This window comes from Octopus bimaculoides, chromosome 1 (assembly GCF_001194135.2).
Source record: "Octopus bimaculoides isolate UCB-OBI-ISO-001 chromosome 1, ASM119413v2, whole genome shotgun sequence".
NCBI classification, from domain to species: Eukaryota; Metazoa; Mollusca; class Cephalopoda; order Octopoda; family Octopodidae; genus Octopus; species Octopus bimaculoides.
Genome location: NC_068981.1, coordinates 53,017,323 through 53,036,564, shown reverse-complemented (window position 1 = coordinate 53,036,564; position 19,242 = coordinate 53,017,323). Strand labels below are relative to the sequence as shown.

At 29.8% G+C, this 19,242-nt stretch overlaps 1 protein-coding gene across 12 annotated transcripts in view; it reads right to left on the bottom strand.

Annotated features, from left to right (window-relative positions):
• LOC106881656 (calcium-dependent secretion activator 1) overlaps positions 1-19,242 on the bottom strand; it is a 231,207-nt gene that overhangs the window by 20,921 nt on the left and 191,044 nt on the right. For all 12 annotated transcript variants that reach the window (XM_052966562.1, XM_052966566.1, XM_052966571.1 and 9 more), the window contains 3 exons: positions 5,896-6,051; positions 5,325-5,436; positions 15-53 (listed from right to left, as the gene is read on the bottom strand). In XM_052966562.1, coding sequence (XP_052822522.1) covers positions 15-53; positions 5,325-5,436; positions 5,896-6,051 — 307 coding nt within the window. The remainder of the gene's footprint in view (positions 1-14; positions 54-5,324; positions 5,437-5,895; positions 6,052-19,242) is intronic.

Here is a 19,242-nt window from a genome sequence, read left to right as displayed (position 1 = left end):
TTTAAAATACTTACAATATTTTCCCCGCTGTCCAAGGCACACAGGTGCAATGCCTACAAAATAGTGGAAATATCATATAGCAAAAACGAAGGTTTCATGTTTTGGAATCTATGTTCCATGTCATACCTACCAAAGGAAATAGTGCCTTATGAATTTTTTTATACTTATTTTTTCATGGCAGCAAGCATGAGATAGGTTTCATTCTCATATCTGAATCTGGAAGAATTAGTCTTACATATCAAATAGTTAAATACAAAGCAGGAATTGCACCTGTTTCCAGTTAAAGCAAAAAATATAAGTCTTTCCCAGGAACAAAATGAAGGTTGTAAAAAAGTTTGAACTTAATTAACCAATGCTTTCTAGCATCTGAATTTTATAACCGCTTCTTTCAGAGATCATGTTCTTGTTCACTCTAAGTGAGTCATGCTCATTTTGGCTTAATACATTCGCATGGGTAGACTTATTTAATAGCCTTCATAGATAGACTTCCAACTATGAAGTATTTTGAAATACAGACAGAATGTTAGAGACAAAGTAAACTTGCCAAATCATCCTAATACAAGGAGTACTGATAGGTTAGCAACCACCATTATTGTTAGGTAGTGATGACCAACCCTCTTTGCAACAACTATTAGAAAAGGCCACAATAAATGGCAAAAATTAAGTTAAATGAATATTACGTAATAGGAAAACAACATTCAAGGTGTTGAGTTTTTTCCAATAACATTAAATGGGGATAAAGATGTAGTAATTGGTTGATAGCATATCAAACCAAGCAAGTTTTCTAGGATTTAAAAAATTACTGCAAAACAGATAAAATTCAAGATCTGTTATAATCCTTTGGTAGTTTAATAGTGCAGTGAAAAGTTTGATGTTTGACAATACAAATACTTTTAGGCGTCTACCATACTCTGAACACCTTGCTTCTCTGGGCATAGATACTTGAAGCTCCAACATCTGGCAACTGACTTAGTAAATACCCACAAAATTATTAACCATCGCGCCAATAACCACTCTGAGCATCTTTTTGAGCTTCATGTGTCTAACACAGGTGGGCATGCCTACAAAGTCAGGAAACAGCACAGCTCCCATGACTTTTGGAAAAATTTTTTCACACTCAGAGTTGCTGAAGCATGGAACAAACTACCTGCATTAGTTGTTAGTTGCTGAGACATTGCATCCTTTAAAACCTCCATGCATCTTGAAATTCGCCAACACTACACCTGATATTTCCCCCTCCATACACATGCAAACATATACATCATGACTTTCCTGACTTTTGTACATAATTCTATGTACTGTGCATGCACCTCTGTTGAGTTGTAGTGCACCTGAGCACTATAAACAATAATTTCATTATTATTATTTATTTTATTTATTTATTTATTTATTTATTTATTTAAGGAGCCAGATAACCACAGAAAGAAAAATACAGAAAAAGTAACTTTAAACTAAACGAAGTACTTAATACATCTCACCAGCACAACAAAATGTAGGTGTTAAGGCTCTCTTTGGAGCCAAGACTCTTATATGGAAATGAATTATAGAGTTGATAAAAATCTAGCAATATTTAATATTATTTTATATATACATAATGTTTGTATAGAAATTACAGTCAATGAAAAATTTGATCATGCCACACCCATGCTGGAAAATAATATCACGTGCATACATCATCAAATTTTTAATTGAACTCTAAGTGGAAGTAAAAGACAAAACCAATGAAAAATATAACAAAAACAAGGCATAAACTCAGAAAGAATGAGAAACAGACAGGAAAGACTTTAAAATAATAAGTCCATTTGAATGGATTGGCTAGTATGGTACCCTTACAATGAGTAATGCATCTAAAAACAAAGGGGTCACAAAATAAGAGATATATTGAACAATTAAAGGATTTAACACAGCATTTTATTGTGTAAACTGATTACAAAAACATAAAAATTGAATATAACCACATAAAACCCAGCTTTGTTACATCCTAGAGATGATAAAAAAAATGATAACAGTATGCCCAACAAGCCACTCATTTCAGTATCCACCCCTGGTTAATGGTTACCTTTAGAAGAATTAACTAAGTTGCAAACACTCATGCTAAATGTTGTCTTTACTCTCTACAACAACTGTGTTATCACTGACCAATTGTTGGTGTTTATTCACAGGTAAAATTGATGCAAAGCAACCATTCGAAAAGCAAAAGATACTGTTGCATATGGCACATTCTGAAAGCTCTCTCACTACTCCAAATTATGATAAATCCTTCTAGTTTTTTGCTAAAGGGATCTCCACTAATTTTGCAGAATCCTATAACCCACTATGGCACAACTGAAGCAGCAAACACAAAAGCTAAGAAAGCTTTCATGTTTGCTGCTTGATTTTCATCCATTTTCATGTTTCACACACTAGATAAAACTACACTCAAACTTTCAGTATTCATTCCACCAACCTCACTACCATATAAACACACATGCCACATCTGAAAACACTTCCAGCCACTCTAAACCAACAAAGATATCAGCTCTGCATATATTCAATTTTCTTCACCCTCAAATAGTATACTCTAGAGCTAGCTCCTGTTTTCACCAACCTCTTTATATCATCTACAGAAATCTTTCTTGGGATAATGCTACAGTGTATCTCGTCCCCAAAAAGAGAAACCTCTCTGATTGCACCAACTATCATACTATTACTGTCACTTCCAACATCTTAGGAGTAGTTCCTTGCCCTTGAGAAATTCAGCAAAAACAATTTTGTTGCACTAAATATCAGCAAGATTGTGTCCTGCATAAAATACCTCTTTTTACTAAACTGCTTGCCTATGAATGTCATCCAACTTAAATCTCTTAAATGGTGGAAACTTCCTGCAAAATCATATCATTCCCAAGTGTGTTGGCAAGGTTCTCCCCATCATTTCTCATGTGTTCCAAGGAGGATTAAGTTTTTCACACTTCCTTCTCTACAGTAACAACTTATTTGCTCTCTTCTTTAACAAAACTTATTCCTATGCTGATAATACTACTCTTCCTTCCTCTTTAACCTTCCACACTCAGGTATCATTCATATGTATTCTGGATACCTCACATCAAACCTGCTGCACTGACTTCAAGAACAGAGATACTGAAAACATTTCACAAAGAGAAACGAAAATTTTAAATCTCTCAACACAAAAATATAATCAATGCACATACCAAAGAAACACACCTCCACTCCATTCTTTCTAGTCTTGAACAATACACAATAAAAACCTTCAAAACATTACAAATGCTAGTATTCACAATCACTGATGACCTTTCCTGACAATGTCATCTGCAACATAGTAAAATGAGTTAGACAATACCAAGAGTCCTAAACAACTGCTGACTCCCTAACAAGCTCAAATGAGACCTATAATTGAATATTGCTCCCATATCTGTTGTTACATATAAAAAAACAACCTAGATGAAATTCAAAACTAAGCTGATTGTCACTCATCAACACACATGCCTTGTCTACTGACTCAAGCTCTTCTACAGCTACTATCATGGTCTCTAGTCCCCAGAGCTACTTCCATACCACCTTCACCCAAGCCCACCCAGCTCTCCTCCTCTTGTCACCCATTCTTGTTTTCCCATCCTCAAGCATTGCAATAGCTCCTTTCTTTAATCAGCCCTCACCACGTCATGAATTCTCATGGAATTCCCTTTCTACCCATATTTTCACCACAAGCTAAACATTAACTACAATAGTTTGATTAGTATCAGAGGAGGGTTTGGGAAGAACATAGCATAATCCCTAACTCCCAACCAAAAACCAGTAAAAGAAATTTAAAAAATAGATAAGTAAATAAATAAAAGTAGTTCTTCAACTCAGATTATGGATTCTATAAAGCTTGAGTGAAACCCATGAGTTTATTGAGTATTTAAATTGCCTAGTCAGAATTTTAATAAAAGTCATACTTCATTCAAAAAGAATAATCCAAAATGTTATTGTGAAACCAATGAAATGATATTTCCAAAAGAGCTACTCATTAATGAAATTAGTAATCTAGTGCATTTGAGGAGTGATAATTGGTACAATTATAAAACAGATTATTTCACCATTAAAAAAAAACTCTCATGTGATAAAGTAACTGGGGAAAACAATTACTGAGCTAGTATAAAGTTACTAATGAATATATTGCTATTAGTAAAAAGAATATAAATTTGACATATTTTCCACACAGCATATTACACGAAGTAAAAAATAGTTAATTTCTTGACATATGAAACAACAAACAAAAAAACTCTAGAAGTTAGGACAAATGCACTGGTTCATAGTAGTAATGGTTAGTATAGAAGTAGCAACATGACCATTTGTTGTAATATTAACTCACCTCTGGTTATATGGTACAAAACTATCTGTTTTAAAGTGTTCAATTTAAATTAAGACCTTCCATTATTATTTTAAGCAAAATCCTTTTTCATAAGTTACTTCCAAACACTGGGTTTATAATGGAAAAAAGTTATTTTACTAAATTCTTCCAAATTCTATAGTATTCAAAAATATTATTGGAAAAATTATTATATCACATATGTAGACAAATATAGGCTTTAGCGGGTAATAACAAGAAACATAGATAATGTGTTCATACAAAAAGCATTATTACCATAACCATAACCATAAAAACATTTTACATTTTTGCTCAGAAATTTGCTTTTTATATATTTTCTTTACTCAGTTGTATTCAGTTTCTCTCATGTCTTTATAGATTTAGGTCTGCTTTCTCTTACATGCTTTCTTTTACATGAAATCATTGTTTCTATTACTAATACATCTAGCCTGTCTTGTTTCCTTTTATATTTTTGGCTTCAAATCTGTTTTATTAGAAGATCACTTCATTTCATATTCTAATTTTTCTGAATTTACAACTTTCAGTATTCTATAAGCTACAAACTGTTGACTTAAACCAAAAGTAATTTTGTAGACAGTTTTTCAATAAGACCCCAGACACTTTATTTAATTAAACCCAAACTTAACCTTCACATATATATATATATCATTTTAAAAAGAGGATATTCTCTTTTTTGAAATATTTTAAAACTTTTTCTTTGTGCAAAAATGGATTTGATGTTTCAGCAATTCACATAGTTGCCTAGCAAATATTCTGCAGTTAGCTAGCCATTCAAAAACTAACAGTTCTACAAATTTGATTCAGGTAAGAAAAAGAATGTATTTTGTATATAATTACACTGAATTTTCAATAACAAAATTTAAAATTTAGCTAATGATTCAAATACTTAGAACCTAACCACCAAGCTAAGATAAAAAATAAAGCATTAGAAAGCCATTACTGGCTTAACACATACCTTGTTTTTGCAATCAGTGATTACGTTAATCATGACACAGACCTCAGAGTGAACTATGTAATCAGTTCCTTTGCCACTCTTCTTTAACCAGGTCTCAAATGCTTTTAAAGTGCTAAAAAGCAATCAAATTATTCAATGATTTAATATAAAATTTATTACATAAAATTACAAATTATATAAATATTAATTAGAAATTGAGTAATTAAAAACATTAATACTTTACACAATTGATTATTATTTTCTGAGTTTTGGATTAATAAATATCAAACAGACCCTGCTTTAAAGGTGTATTAATTTGAATACATAAATACAATTTAGTTCTTTACTTTTCATACTTCATTTTATACTTTAAGTATATATTTAAGTTGTCTCTAGAAAACTAGAACATCCAGAAATTCAGCAGAGTATGTCTGGTACCAAGCTTGTCAGAGGTCTAGTACTGTACTTATATTTTTGTTCATTTTTATATAAATCCTCCTATATACCAAAGTATGAAAATGCATCCTCTATTCGTAAGGTTAAACGGTATTAATACAACATATCAATTACTTGTTAAATGTACAATAATTACCGTTTGGCCGCAGCTTCAATCATATCGGCAGCCATAATTTTAAGTCTATTGTCTAGATGCTCCGCAAAAACTTCCTCTGGCCACCTTAAATCTCGAATAAATGATTGAAGGGCATCTAACTTCCATAACATGTCTTCTGATGTTGCACATCCATTGCTGAAAAAAAAAAGATACAATCTTGATCAGTATGATTATATTAATGATATCAATGTGAAAGTATAATGATACAAAAAAAAAAAAAAAAAAAGCAAAGAAAATGATGTTGAAAGCATTTAAATAAATAACAATGTTATGTTTCACCAATTAAATTCTTGTTTTAGTTAGGTATTTTGTTTTCCTTTCCAGTCAATAACGATAATAAACTTAAAAGCTTTCAAAGAAAAATAATGTGTGGTGATGACAATAGGAACATTTTATTTTAAAACACAAACTACTCATTGAAGTTACTCATAGAATTTTTTTAAGTGTGACAAATTTTACAGTAGAATATATATTTTCCATTCAGTTACTAAAATTGCCACCTTTCAACATTTTTCTATGAGTGAATTCTAAAATTTTATGTAACTGTGATATTGATTTAAAAGTGATAATGTGAAGTTTATTATTGTGCCTCTCTGGATGTTTGATATTGCCTTCTAATAAGTATGTTTATCAATGTTTAAAAGCAAAAATATATATGGCTGTATGCATGAAATTTAGTGAAAGAAGAAAAAAATGTAGAGAAATGTAGAATAATCGTTATTTCAAAACTTTTGCTAGTTAATTATATTATATGTGCTGATAGTGTGAAAATTCCCCATGAGATTAAACAACTTTTTAATTCGGTTGATATATATATATATATATATTTAACATATAAGATAGCAAGAAGCAACTAAAAAGAACAATTGAAGGAATCTTCAATTAATGACAACTTTTCTAGAGATATTATTGGAATATTGGAAGAAAATTAATAGAACATTCATGAAAAAAATAAAGACAATTGAAGTATGTAATAAAATGCTATGTTAAAAAGGTAAATGCTTAAAGTCTATTTAAGCTCATAAAACCATTATTTAGCTTCAGTTTCAATGCATGAAGTGAATGAAGATAAATCTTCCAAATGGATGGTACATGAATTTATTGCACTTTGATCTAGTACTTTTCCAATAGGTACTTTTCCAATAGGTACTTTTCCAATGATGTTAACATAGATACAACAAAATTTCCCAAGTGGATTTGGACTCAAAACTCATGAATTGGTACCTTTATAGACTGAGCTATTTTATTTCTAAGATGTTTTAAAATAAAGCTAAAGATAAAATGAAGTAAATAAATTTTTACCATGAAACAATATCTAAATAACCAGCTCTGTACAGTAAACTATGGTACAATATATCAAATAAAGTAAAGAGATTAATTTTTTGATGAACTATCAGTTAATATAGAAAACAAGAGAAATCAAAGTTTTACAACAATTCATATAGGTTAGAGAATATATGTTCTGAAATGAAACTTTTAACTGAATGAAAATAGCTTATAGTAACAACTGATGAAATAGAATAGAGTTTTGAGAAAAAGTCAAGAGTATCTGGAGAATATAATGAAACAAAGTTTTATGAGTATTTTTTTGTACAAACAATGTAACACATTTTAATAATTATGATGCAAATTACATAAATTTCAATCAATTTATAAGTTAACTTAAAATATGTGCACTGCTAGTATGACACTGCGGTAATGGTCTAGCAAGTGTTGAAAATGAAGAATTTAGTGATGATTATATGATAGCTCTTTGAATGTAACTATTAATCTCATGATAACTAAAATAATCTTCAATATGTTTAAGCAATATAAATTACTAGAATTGAAAAGACTCCTTTATAAAGCAAATAATAAATACCAACTACTATAGATACAGTAATTTATGATTTAAAAATAATGGAATACTTGTGAAAATAACATTCCTATAAAAAAAAAAACATGTAATTGTAGTATTTATAAGACAAATCTCAATAAAATTGAACAGGAAAAAGATGAGAGTAAATAATGAGAATGAGAAAAAGTAGAAAATCTAGAAATCAAATTGTTTAAAGCACAACATTGATTGTATTAAACTTTGAAAAAAGGAGAATTGGAAAATACTAATTGTTTACTTTTGTACATAAATATCAAGCATATTTCATGCATGATAAATGATTGATAAACATTAACCAGGGCAAAAGAGATGTTGTAAATGTTTAAATTACTATTTTGGATAAACATTTGTCATTATGTGTGTATTGTATGTAGATATGCATGAGTTTGGGTGATAATGGTGAACAAGGAAGATTAGTGACTGTTTATATGCATTTCCATATGAAAGGTATATATAACTTGAAAGCAATCTGTATAAAATATATAAATGGTTAGTAGAATGTAATGAAGTGATGTCTTGAAAACTGATAGAGCAGAAACAAGAAAATAAAGGAGAATATAATAAAAATGTAGTTTGAGTTGATCAAGAAGGAAAACAAAAAAATTCGAATGCATCCCTTCAGTTAAAATTTCTATAACAAAAACTAAGAAAAATCGTCTAATATTTAATATAGTTATTTTATGTTGCTAGTTGTAATGGCACTTCATTTTGCTTCACACAAGATTTTGTTGGTTAGTGCAGCAATTTAATTCTGAAAAGCCATTTTTCATTAATCATTAATGAAAAGATTATGATTTCCAGACGATGAATTTGTACAAGACAAATATGTTTAAATTTAAACATTAAAGTGTTTCAGTAAATCTATGGCTAGATCAATTTAAACTTTTCATAATTTTTTTACATTGCTATTGTAAAATTATGAGGAAAATAAAAAGCAATTTAATTTTACAGCAGTTATTTTTAATGATTGAATTTTATATCAAGATTTCTAATATAATTTTAAATCAAAAAATCGAAGTCACACAGATTATTTTTTAAAAACTTTATAGTCATTTAAAGTTCTGAATATTCTACTAAGACACTAAAAATAGTATTTAAAATATCAAATGCAATATCTAGCTATGAGAAAAATATGAAGCTAGGCTTATGAATTAATGTATGTCCATAAATATGTTAACCCAGAAAATGTAGAACTTTAAGGAACTATTATGAATACTGTAAATTTTGGTGTGATATACTGAAAACAACAAAGCAAGCCTTAAATCTCATACCATTAACATGCCCTTACTGAAATAGAAGAGTATATTATTGTTTGAAAAATACTTGAATGCCCTCAAATCACTACTTAAAACATGTTAGGGACACAAGTTGCTTTTATTTATGAGTTAGTATGAAGAGGAGAGTTTGTATCCTTAACCTTTTTCGGGTCTCCAAAACTGGTGTGACTAAAGTTGTTAATATTCTGCTTGAGAATCTGTAGGCTAATGATTGAAGGAAAAGTGGGGTGGTGAGAGAATTCCAGAGTGGTATAATTTTTGGTAAGTAAAAACGAGCAAGGATGGGAGGAGAGACAGTGGTGGACGTGGGTGCTGAAAAGTGTGCAGCTAGCTAGTTCAGAATAGGGTAAAAATTATTATAGTAGTGATGGAAGAGATCCAGAGATGAAACATTTTAGCAAGTGAATCTTTGACAATCAGTCAAACAGCCTTCTTGTGTATGTGTGTGTGTGTGAGGGGGGGGGCAGCAGCACCATTCCATATATATGAGTAATACGTGTATATCATAATTTTAAAAGATACGCACCAAAACCTCACATCATAAGAGATAACTAAAAGGACTAGCAAGTAGAAGGGCATCTAGCCAAAAAACACTGCCTCACATAAGCTGCCCAATCTATGTCAGCATGAAAAAGATGCAAGTAAAATGCTGTTGAAGATGTTGATAACTCAACTGTCATTTCACTTGAACTTTCTGGAGTATTAGCAACTGATCAGGATTTAAGTATTTTCAGAACTTTAAACAGGAATTGAAGTCTTTATGATGCAGTTTTGGCAGAATTATGTATGTGTAACTGCTATGTAACATAATCAGAGATTGTGAGGCATATAACATTTATATTGTCTTTGGAAGTTTTAGTTATATGTCATTCACAAATAGAGACAATGAAGTTAATGCCAAATATTTTCTTCATTGTACAGTGATTGTTATTTTAAGCTGTTGAAACAGACTAGGTTATGATGGCTTGATTAAAAGGTGATTTCAAGTGTGATGCCAACATGCAGAAGGTTAAGAAAGAGTGGAAGATGGTATCATTCGTATAGAAATGTATAGGAGTGACAACAAGTCCTGAATGACAGAAGGAAGACAACCAAATTTTTGGGTACAACAGAGAGGATGAAATAGGGGGTCAGTAGCACAAGTTATAATGGTTAAGTCTGACAAGAAACTTTTAATCCAAGAAATGCAATAGATATAGACAGCAACTTAGGGATAGGGTACTTAGCTAGGAGTTTCTCATGTCAGACACAGTCAAATATTTTGCAGGTGACAAGTGCAACAAAATTGTTAAGTTATATGCAAGAGGAAGTTCTTAGTAAATCTAGCTCTAAAGAAACTATAGTCACTGAGAAGAGAAGGAAAGAGCTGATGAAGGAGTGTGCTAGCAACAGCTTCTATCACTTTTGAGACATTGGATTTAAGAGCAATTAGTTGCTAACAGCAGGATACAGTAGTACTCATTTGGAGGCTTTGGCATGGTATAGTGTCTTATTTGGTTTTGTGAAAGATGGAAGGAACATGCTTAGGAGGAGGGTTTCTGTCAATCACTTTTCTCAGAGAGAGAGAGAGTGGAAATAAAACATACATGCTGCCATGGGCACTTGATATAGAACAGGTTGGATTCTAACCAGATAGCTGACTTGAAGTATCAGAAGCATGAGTGGTGTGCTGTAAGAGGTTATGAAGGAGGTTACCTTGATTAGGCAGTGATAGGATGATCCAATGAGTTCAGAGACAGTGATGTTTTGGTGAAGATTATGTTTAAAGGTGAGAAACAAATCAAAGGGACGTGAATAAATAGTTAAGATACTAATAGAGGCAGGCAGTTGAAAGAACAGATGATTAGGTAGTGTAAAGGAGTGCAAGAAACTGAAGTTATGTATGCCACTGAAGTCCCTGAAATGATGACTTTAGTTAGTGATGAAGTGAGATAGTTGTCTTCAGTACAAGATGTGAAATGGTCAAGTAGTTGATAGTGATTGAAAATGTTTGGGAAAAGATAGCAATGAATTAAGGAAAGAAGGGAAAAAAGACTGGAAATCACTGTTGCTGAGATTCAACAAGAGGAGTGAGGGTAGAGAGAATGAATTCTACCTATGCAGTGGCATCCACTTTTGTATCAAAGTTGAATAGATTGTAATCTGGACAGAAATTAGCATCATGGATAAATGCACTTTATGTCATAGTAGTTGCTATGTGGTCCAGTATATTTCTTAATTTACTTACTTTACTGAATTTCCTATAATTTTATAAAATGGTACAAATAATTTCACCAAAAATACTTTCTTAAAATATAACATAACAAAAAAATTTATTGAAGATAATACCTTTTTCAGTGTTGAATGATATAATGATGTTAAAGAGCTATAATTTAGAATCCATGCATACCCATGTTTGAATTGTTACTGCATATAAATTATCAAAGAATGATTGAATATTACCTATGGCATGGGGATAAGTGACTTCTGCAACATTTAAAAATACTGAAATCCAAAATTAATTTCTCTTTATGTGAAATAAGATGTTAGAAGTTCCCTAAAAAAATTAATATATTAAAAAAATTAAAAATCAAATACAAGGGAATAATTTCCACAATCTTTTGACACTATTTGATTGAGCTATTGGACTAAAATAATACAACAGTCACCTAGTATATGAAGTAGAAGACTAATGTTTTGTGTGTAAGAAAAATTATGTAAAGAAAAGGCTTTGAAGTCTTTATTGGCTTGTAAGTTGATTAAAAAGAATATGTAAAGAGCATTCAGAAAAATGTTGAATTAAATGAGAAGTACAACATATTGTCTTTGTGCTCAATCTTTAATGTTAAGACAATGATGCTGGCACTGTTTTAGAAAATCAAATAACTAATGAAATATAATATATAAACCATTTTATAAACTCCTTCTTTCCCTCTTTGTCTCTAAATTTTACTTCAAGCGATATTTATGAAAAAATTACAACTTGAGAGAAAATTTATTCCTAATACCTTTATATTCTGAAGCATTTGATATAAAGAACAAAATTTAAAAAAAATGAAATTAGAAAATATAGTGTTAAATTTTAAAATGTATGAATATATACATCACATGCACTTAGTCATGCATAATTAGCAAGCTAAATATATATATCTAACATGCATAAATTTCATCATAAAAAGATGACAAAAAGCAGTGAACTGGAGCTAACTACATTTAAAAATAGATATAAGCAAAATGAGCAAAGTAGTAAGCCCTTCTGATACCTATAGAGGTGTCATATTGTTTAAATTAGACTGAGATTTGTTTTGTATTTACACCGTATTAACAAATCATATACTTTTGCTTACGATAAACTGAATAACAAATGAAGTGCATTAAGAATTAATTCAATTTACATTTAGCTTAAATTTTAAACTTTCAGGAAGGAGACATTATAAAATTGTGAGAAACATTTCTCCTTCTTTTTCTTAAAAAACTTAATGAATAAAACTAAGATTTCATCGGTAAATTTAAATGGAGAGGAGGAAAACATATTGTTTTTAGAGTGTTATCCAAATGTTGCACATGATATATATTATTCAATAGACAACATAATGTAGTGGTGCATGTGTACTCAACTTTTGAATGCAATGATATTTATATGTGAAAAACTTTATTAAAAATTTAGTTTTATAAACAAAAGTTTGGCAGCTTTATTTTACATGCAATTTATATTTATAATCTTATTTAGCTAGCGTCAGTGATCTTTTATATTTTTCATGATTAGGCTGCTGCTTCAATTCTACTAGTATTTATTAATATCTCAATATATATATATATATATATATATATATATGTGTGTGTGTGTGTGTGTGTGTGTGTGTGTGTGTGTGTGTGTGTGTGTGTGTGTGTGTGTGTGTGTGTGTGTGTGTGTGTGTGTGTGTGTGTGTGTGTTATCGGGTTTTAGGGTTATATGTTTATTCTATAGATTTACAAATATTTACCTTTTAGTAATGAATACACCAAACCGGCCTAGAGCAAATTTAATGGTACACTATAGGGATCTTATTCAAAAGACAAAAACATTTGCAGATGTCGGTTGCATTCACAGTTCCACTATTATGTATAAAAAATATAAAACACATACACTCTTAAACTCAGTAGAAATTGTCTGAAGGATAACAACTTCCCCATTCCTTTAGAATAAAAATAGTCAGTATGTACTTCAACAGAAATCCATTGTATTTCATTGTGTACTTGAACACAATATATACCTCAGTTCACATAACTATCAGTAAATAGTACCATATCAATTGGAAATGTTAGTAAAGGTAAATTGGTGTCCTATCCAAGAGTAGATTTGCCTTTTTTAATGCTAAAGACCAAGTACCAGCACTTAAGAGAAACATTTTAAAACTCTAACTTTAAGGGGGAGCCAGTAAAGCTTCAAGCCAATCTAGATATTGACAGTATGTTTTATAATCTAGACATTTATAGTATGCAAAGAGGAACTGAATTAACAAAAATATTTTCTTTTTTCATCATTTGTATTTTTATAACTACTATAAAAATATGAATAATAAGAGAGTATTGTAGTTCGCTTGAAGCATTGTGCTTTGTTTGTAAAGAATAGAATGTTTCAAATGGTACAACAATGCACTAAAATACAAACAATGGGCTATATACCTGTTGCAATTTAATCATCCATAGTCTGATAATATTTCAGAATAAAATTCCTTCCTCAGATATTCCTCGGAAATGATGGAGTCAAAACTGATTATAGTAACGACTCCATCAATTCCTAGGGATATCTGAGGAAGGAATTTTAATCTGAAATATTATCAGACTATGGATGGTTAAATTACAACAGGTATATAGCCCATTGTTTGTATTATAGTGCATTGCTGTACCATTCGAAACATTTTATTCTTTATGAATAATAATTATTTTGTATTTTTAGTAAAATTAAAAGTACCACATTTAGTTTTCTTAGACTTCTATACTACAGACTGGTAGGTGATTAAAAAAGATATTATTGTTACTACTACCTATGCACTTGAGTGTTAATTCTATTAGATAGTAAAAGGGATCTAAACTTTAATAAAATTTTACATATTGGCACATAAAACAGATCAGAGCTAAAATGATACAAACATATCTTAAGTTTATGTATAAGAAAGTGGGCCTATATGTGTGTGTTTGTATCTGTGTTTGAGAGAGAGGGATAAAGAAATGAAGTAAGAGAAAGACAGAAACTGATATTTACATAAATGAATGAATTAATTTATAACAATTTTTAAAATCTCCAAACTCAGATCTTTTATCATATTCTAAGAAACAATATATATATAAAGTATATTCATAAATAGTTATAATTTTCAGAATAGCATATTATAATGATTATTGCTATTTTACTGGTTTCACTTGTTGGAGTGTGGCTATGGTGGAGCACCACATTTAAGGGATTAAGCTGATGGTGCACATGGTAGAGACGTAAACGGACCCCTCCCGCTTAAAAAAAATTTCTTTTATGGAATCCCGTGTTTTCAGCTATGGAGATTTCTGATTCTGAAAAAAAAATTTCCAAAAATCGCAACTTCAAAATTTCAATCCCCACCAACTTTCTTCATTTTTTACTTTTTACAGAATTTTTTTTTTCAAAATACGTAGAAAAATATGGAGATTATGATTCTGAAAAAAATTTTTGAAGTTGCGATTTTTGAAAATTTTTTTTCAGAATCAGAATCTCCATAGGGATTCTGTAGAAAAACATTTTCTAAAGGTGGGGAGGGGTCCATTTACATCTCTGCTATGTGCGCCATTCAATATAAACAGTTCACAGTTTCCTTCTATAATATTCTACCCACAAGATATTGGTCAACTTGAGGCGATAATAGAAGACACTTGCTCAAGGCGTAGTGAAGTAGAATTGAATCTGAAACTATGTGGTGGCAAAATGAATTTCTTAACCATACAGCCACATCTGAGCCTTTGCAGGAAAATGTTTAGAGTTTTGAATGTGGTGAATATTTTATTTACATTCCATTAGATTTACTTTTGTTAATAGATGCTTTTTTGGTAAAAGTTATGACAAGTTTGACTAGACTTATCATAAAAAAAAAATTACAATTCTGTTTATTGTAGTTTTCCATGATATAAAAATCTTATCTGTAAATAAGCTCCAACCTTTATTCTCCACTTTATAAATGGGAATGTTGTTCTGAAATGAATTGTATTGTAAACTGAATCTAAGCATTATTTTATAATCAAGTTTCCTTCTGTTGGGACAGTCTTGAAATAAATTTTCTTATATATTAGTAATAGTAGATTCCTTGAATGGTAAACAAGTTGAGAAATTCTTTTAATTTAGTTCATTTGAAAGCACACTTAACTAGTTTACAGCATTAATTGAGGAAGAGGTGTGTTATAACCTCTGCTCACTTCAACAACTAGTAAAACTAAACTTAGAAAATTATGTTAAAATTAGATGTTTGTAAACACTGGATTTGTGAATTTCTAAAAAGTTCACAGACGATACAAAATTTGACCAATAATAGATCATTTGTTAAAGCCATAATTAAAATTGAAATTCAAAACAGAAAGTTGTTCACCCCATTTTTTAAAATGAATTTAGCATGAATAAAAAGATATTAAACATTCAACTTTTGCTTCAAATAGTCAATAAAAATAAAAATATAAATACAAACTAATTGATAAAAAATAATTATATACTGTACTCAAACTTAAAATCTAAAGCTAAAATAGTTTATTTTAAATACTTACAGAACAAATAATATTAAAAAGTAAAATCTCAACAGAGCTAATTTAAATTATGAAAATTAATATTTTAAGATTTATTAAAAGACCAAGTAATGATAATTTTATGTATATGGTAACATTTGATATGCTATTTACACTAATTCTATACAAAAGCAACTATATAAAAATACATAATTTGAAAAAAAATTTTTTTTTTAAATGTCTAAAAAAGTAACTATCCAAACACTTAAACACATACTTAGTGCAATGTGGTTTTATTTCTTAAATAGATCAATGACAAGTGATGGTAGTTTAAACTGCCATTTAAAGAATATTAGGCAATTTCAAAAATAATAAAGATGATAATTCTAATTTTAAAAAAATCTACTATAAAAACCTATATAATTTATGCACTTTTTGCCGCATAAACAAAAATAAACTTTAGTGGGTGCGTAAATTACATGAGTAGATCGTTTCCAGAATTCTTTTAGAATTTTTTTTTTGTTGTTGAAAAATGGCATACAACATTTGTACTGGAAGTTGACTCATTTAATGTCAGAATAGGTTTTTACAGAAAAAATATAATGAAGTTGACTTTCATTTATGCTGGACAGTATAATGCTTACTTTTTCTGTATAAATTTACCAAAACCATTAAATGGTCAAATACTTTTTGAAGTTTGACATTCATGCTGATAATCATGGTCTGGGCCATATTTTATATTGCTTGGAGTTTCTACCTATCGCAATAGAGCCCAGCAATTTCCTTAAATAGATCAGTTTTTCTCTGCTTAACAAGCCTAGCTTGTGTTTGCCTCCAGGAAGCTATTGCTTTCTCCATGTTGAGACGAAATTCATCACTGCCAGCATCACCACTACCAGCTCTTACTGCATCTAACGCTGATGACAACACTATAATTCTTCCTTGCGCATGTAAACTCACTAAGTGAATATGACTTAGCGTTCCTACAGAAACCTTCATTTACCTTATATGATGTTTAATGTTGTTTCACATTCATGTTAAATTATGCAGCAATCTTATGTTCTCTTCATAGAACACTTGTAATGTATGTATTACCAGTTCTGTCGGCATAGTAGATTTTTGCTATTCTTGTTTATGTATCCTCACAGATGTGTATATTCTAACAAGTCACTTCTTAAATTTCACACCTCTCTTGTTCAATAAGCACAGAGTTAAACTTGCAAAGCTGTTTATTTTCTCTTTTCAATTTTTAATGTTTATTTTAGCAGGTTACCAAACTATCAGTTTGGTCTCCCAGCTAAAATGGTAATGACAAATTTTTGAGTTTGCTTGACATTTTGTAAGTGTGAAAGGGATTAAAATTACAATACTCCATATCAAGGGTTCTGACAAGAATAGGCAGAAAATCAGAGCTTGAGACAAGAAGAAACTTACTACTAAACATAATCAGTTTGATCAGTCATCTTCCTCTGTTGATTGAGTAAAGTATCATTGAAGCTGGTGTTTATTGGTAATTAAACTTATGTTGCAACACTTGTGTGTATTTATCAGCTTTGTTTTTGCTGATAAGAATTATCAACAACTTTTCTTGTGATTGTAATTTGAGAAGACATACAGATCGGACATAATCTCTTGTAGGCAAGAAATGCAAAATAAAGTTTATTATAAACAACACAAACACTTCATAATTTAATAGCTTTCAATGGGATACTTGTTAAACAGAAGTTATTTTTATTTAGTGAAAATTTAATAAAATTTAATCATAAGTAAGTGAAATTATGCTAAATACAACTAAATTGAAAACATTTTCCCCCTGGCACTTCTGAAATTTTGGGTGCAAATTTTACATGAGTAGAAGCTTTTTTTAACAATTTTTATCCTGAAAATCACCTGCGTTAATTACACAGGTGTGCAATTTACATGGGTTTTTACGGTATATATTTTAGCTCACATATAGGAACTTTTACACAATATTAGTGTGAAAAGAATATGGATTGTTATCCACTTGTATAGTGATCATGAAATATGCATAACAACTGAAACTTTCAAAGTGATAGCAATAGTAACAAAAGATAGTAAACAAAAATAGACTATAGAAAATATAACCAAGGACGAATATAAATATATAATTCATATAAACAATCAGGCCTTGTTGGTGTCTTTCTTCAAACACTTTGAAAAATTACAAACTATATTCCTACAATCTGAACTGTTGGAAAAAAAAATCAAAATATGATTATTGAACTGCAAAAGTTTAAACTATGTTGTAACAATATTAACCTTGTCTAGTTATCTTTATTTATCAGTCAAGGAGAGATGATGAAAAGGTTAAGGATAAAGCTTCTTCCCTCTAAACTAAAGGACTATAATCTTTATTTGTTGATTTTAGATAGTTTATCTCACAGGTTCTTTTACAATAGTAAATATAATCTAGTCTGCTCAACACTATAACCCACTGATTACCTCTTGGGGCATGCCACTTAAGTAGATGGAAGATGGACTATGAGTTTATGCAATGTTTTTACAAAATTTTCTTCTTTTTTAGACAGATTTAACTAAATGTATTACAATGTCAGTCGTGGTTTAGAGACTTACTTGCCTACTAAACTCCATGATAGTTTTACCTCAATTTATCTTAGATAACCTTTGGTCATCATTAATTATGACAAGTTGCATAACTAAGGCCATATAAATTCCTAAGCTTTTTGTATTTTACAAACGTGGATACCAACAAAGAAGCAGGAGTTTATAGTAGCTAATTTGATATTAATATGTTAGTATCTAAAATATATATTTTCCATTAATATCTTCAAAAATAATTATACTACAATCCACAAATAAGAACAACTTATTTCTTATAATAATGACAATAATAGTTTCAAGAAAAAAGTAATTAGCATCATTATTTTAGGCATCAAATGCAGTGTCCTATTTTCCATTTTCAGACTTCTTCCAAAAGCAAAGATTCATGAATACAATATATTAAAAATATGATTTTGTACATAATAATATCTAAAATTTGTACACATCCACACTAAAAATTCCAGTTAGTTAATGTTAATTATGATTACTCACTCTTACATAATATATACATTAGCAAAATTCTACATATAAAACAGGGACTTTTAGAGTTCTTTATTTCCATTTTATAAAATAATGATTTCTTACATGACATCAAACTTTTGAGGAGAGAAAAAAGACATCTTAATTTTCTGATTTATCTCCTGAGGATTATTACTAAGTATACATGAAACAAAAAGTTTTCAAATGGAAATCATAACTTAGTCACAGATTTGGTTTACCAGAATCTGTTATTCAAAAGCATTCACCATTCTATTTTTCAAAACAAAAGAGGCTGAAAGCAATCCAACTTTTATTTATTTATTTTTTATGTTTTTGTAACAGTTAAGCAATGAAAGGTGAAAGAAATTGTTTTGTAATTTTAAAATGAAGGAAAAAATATGTTATTGGATT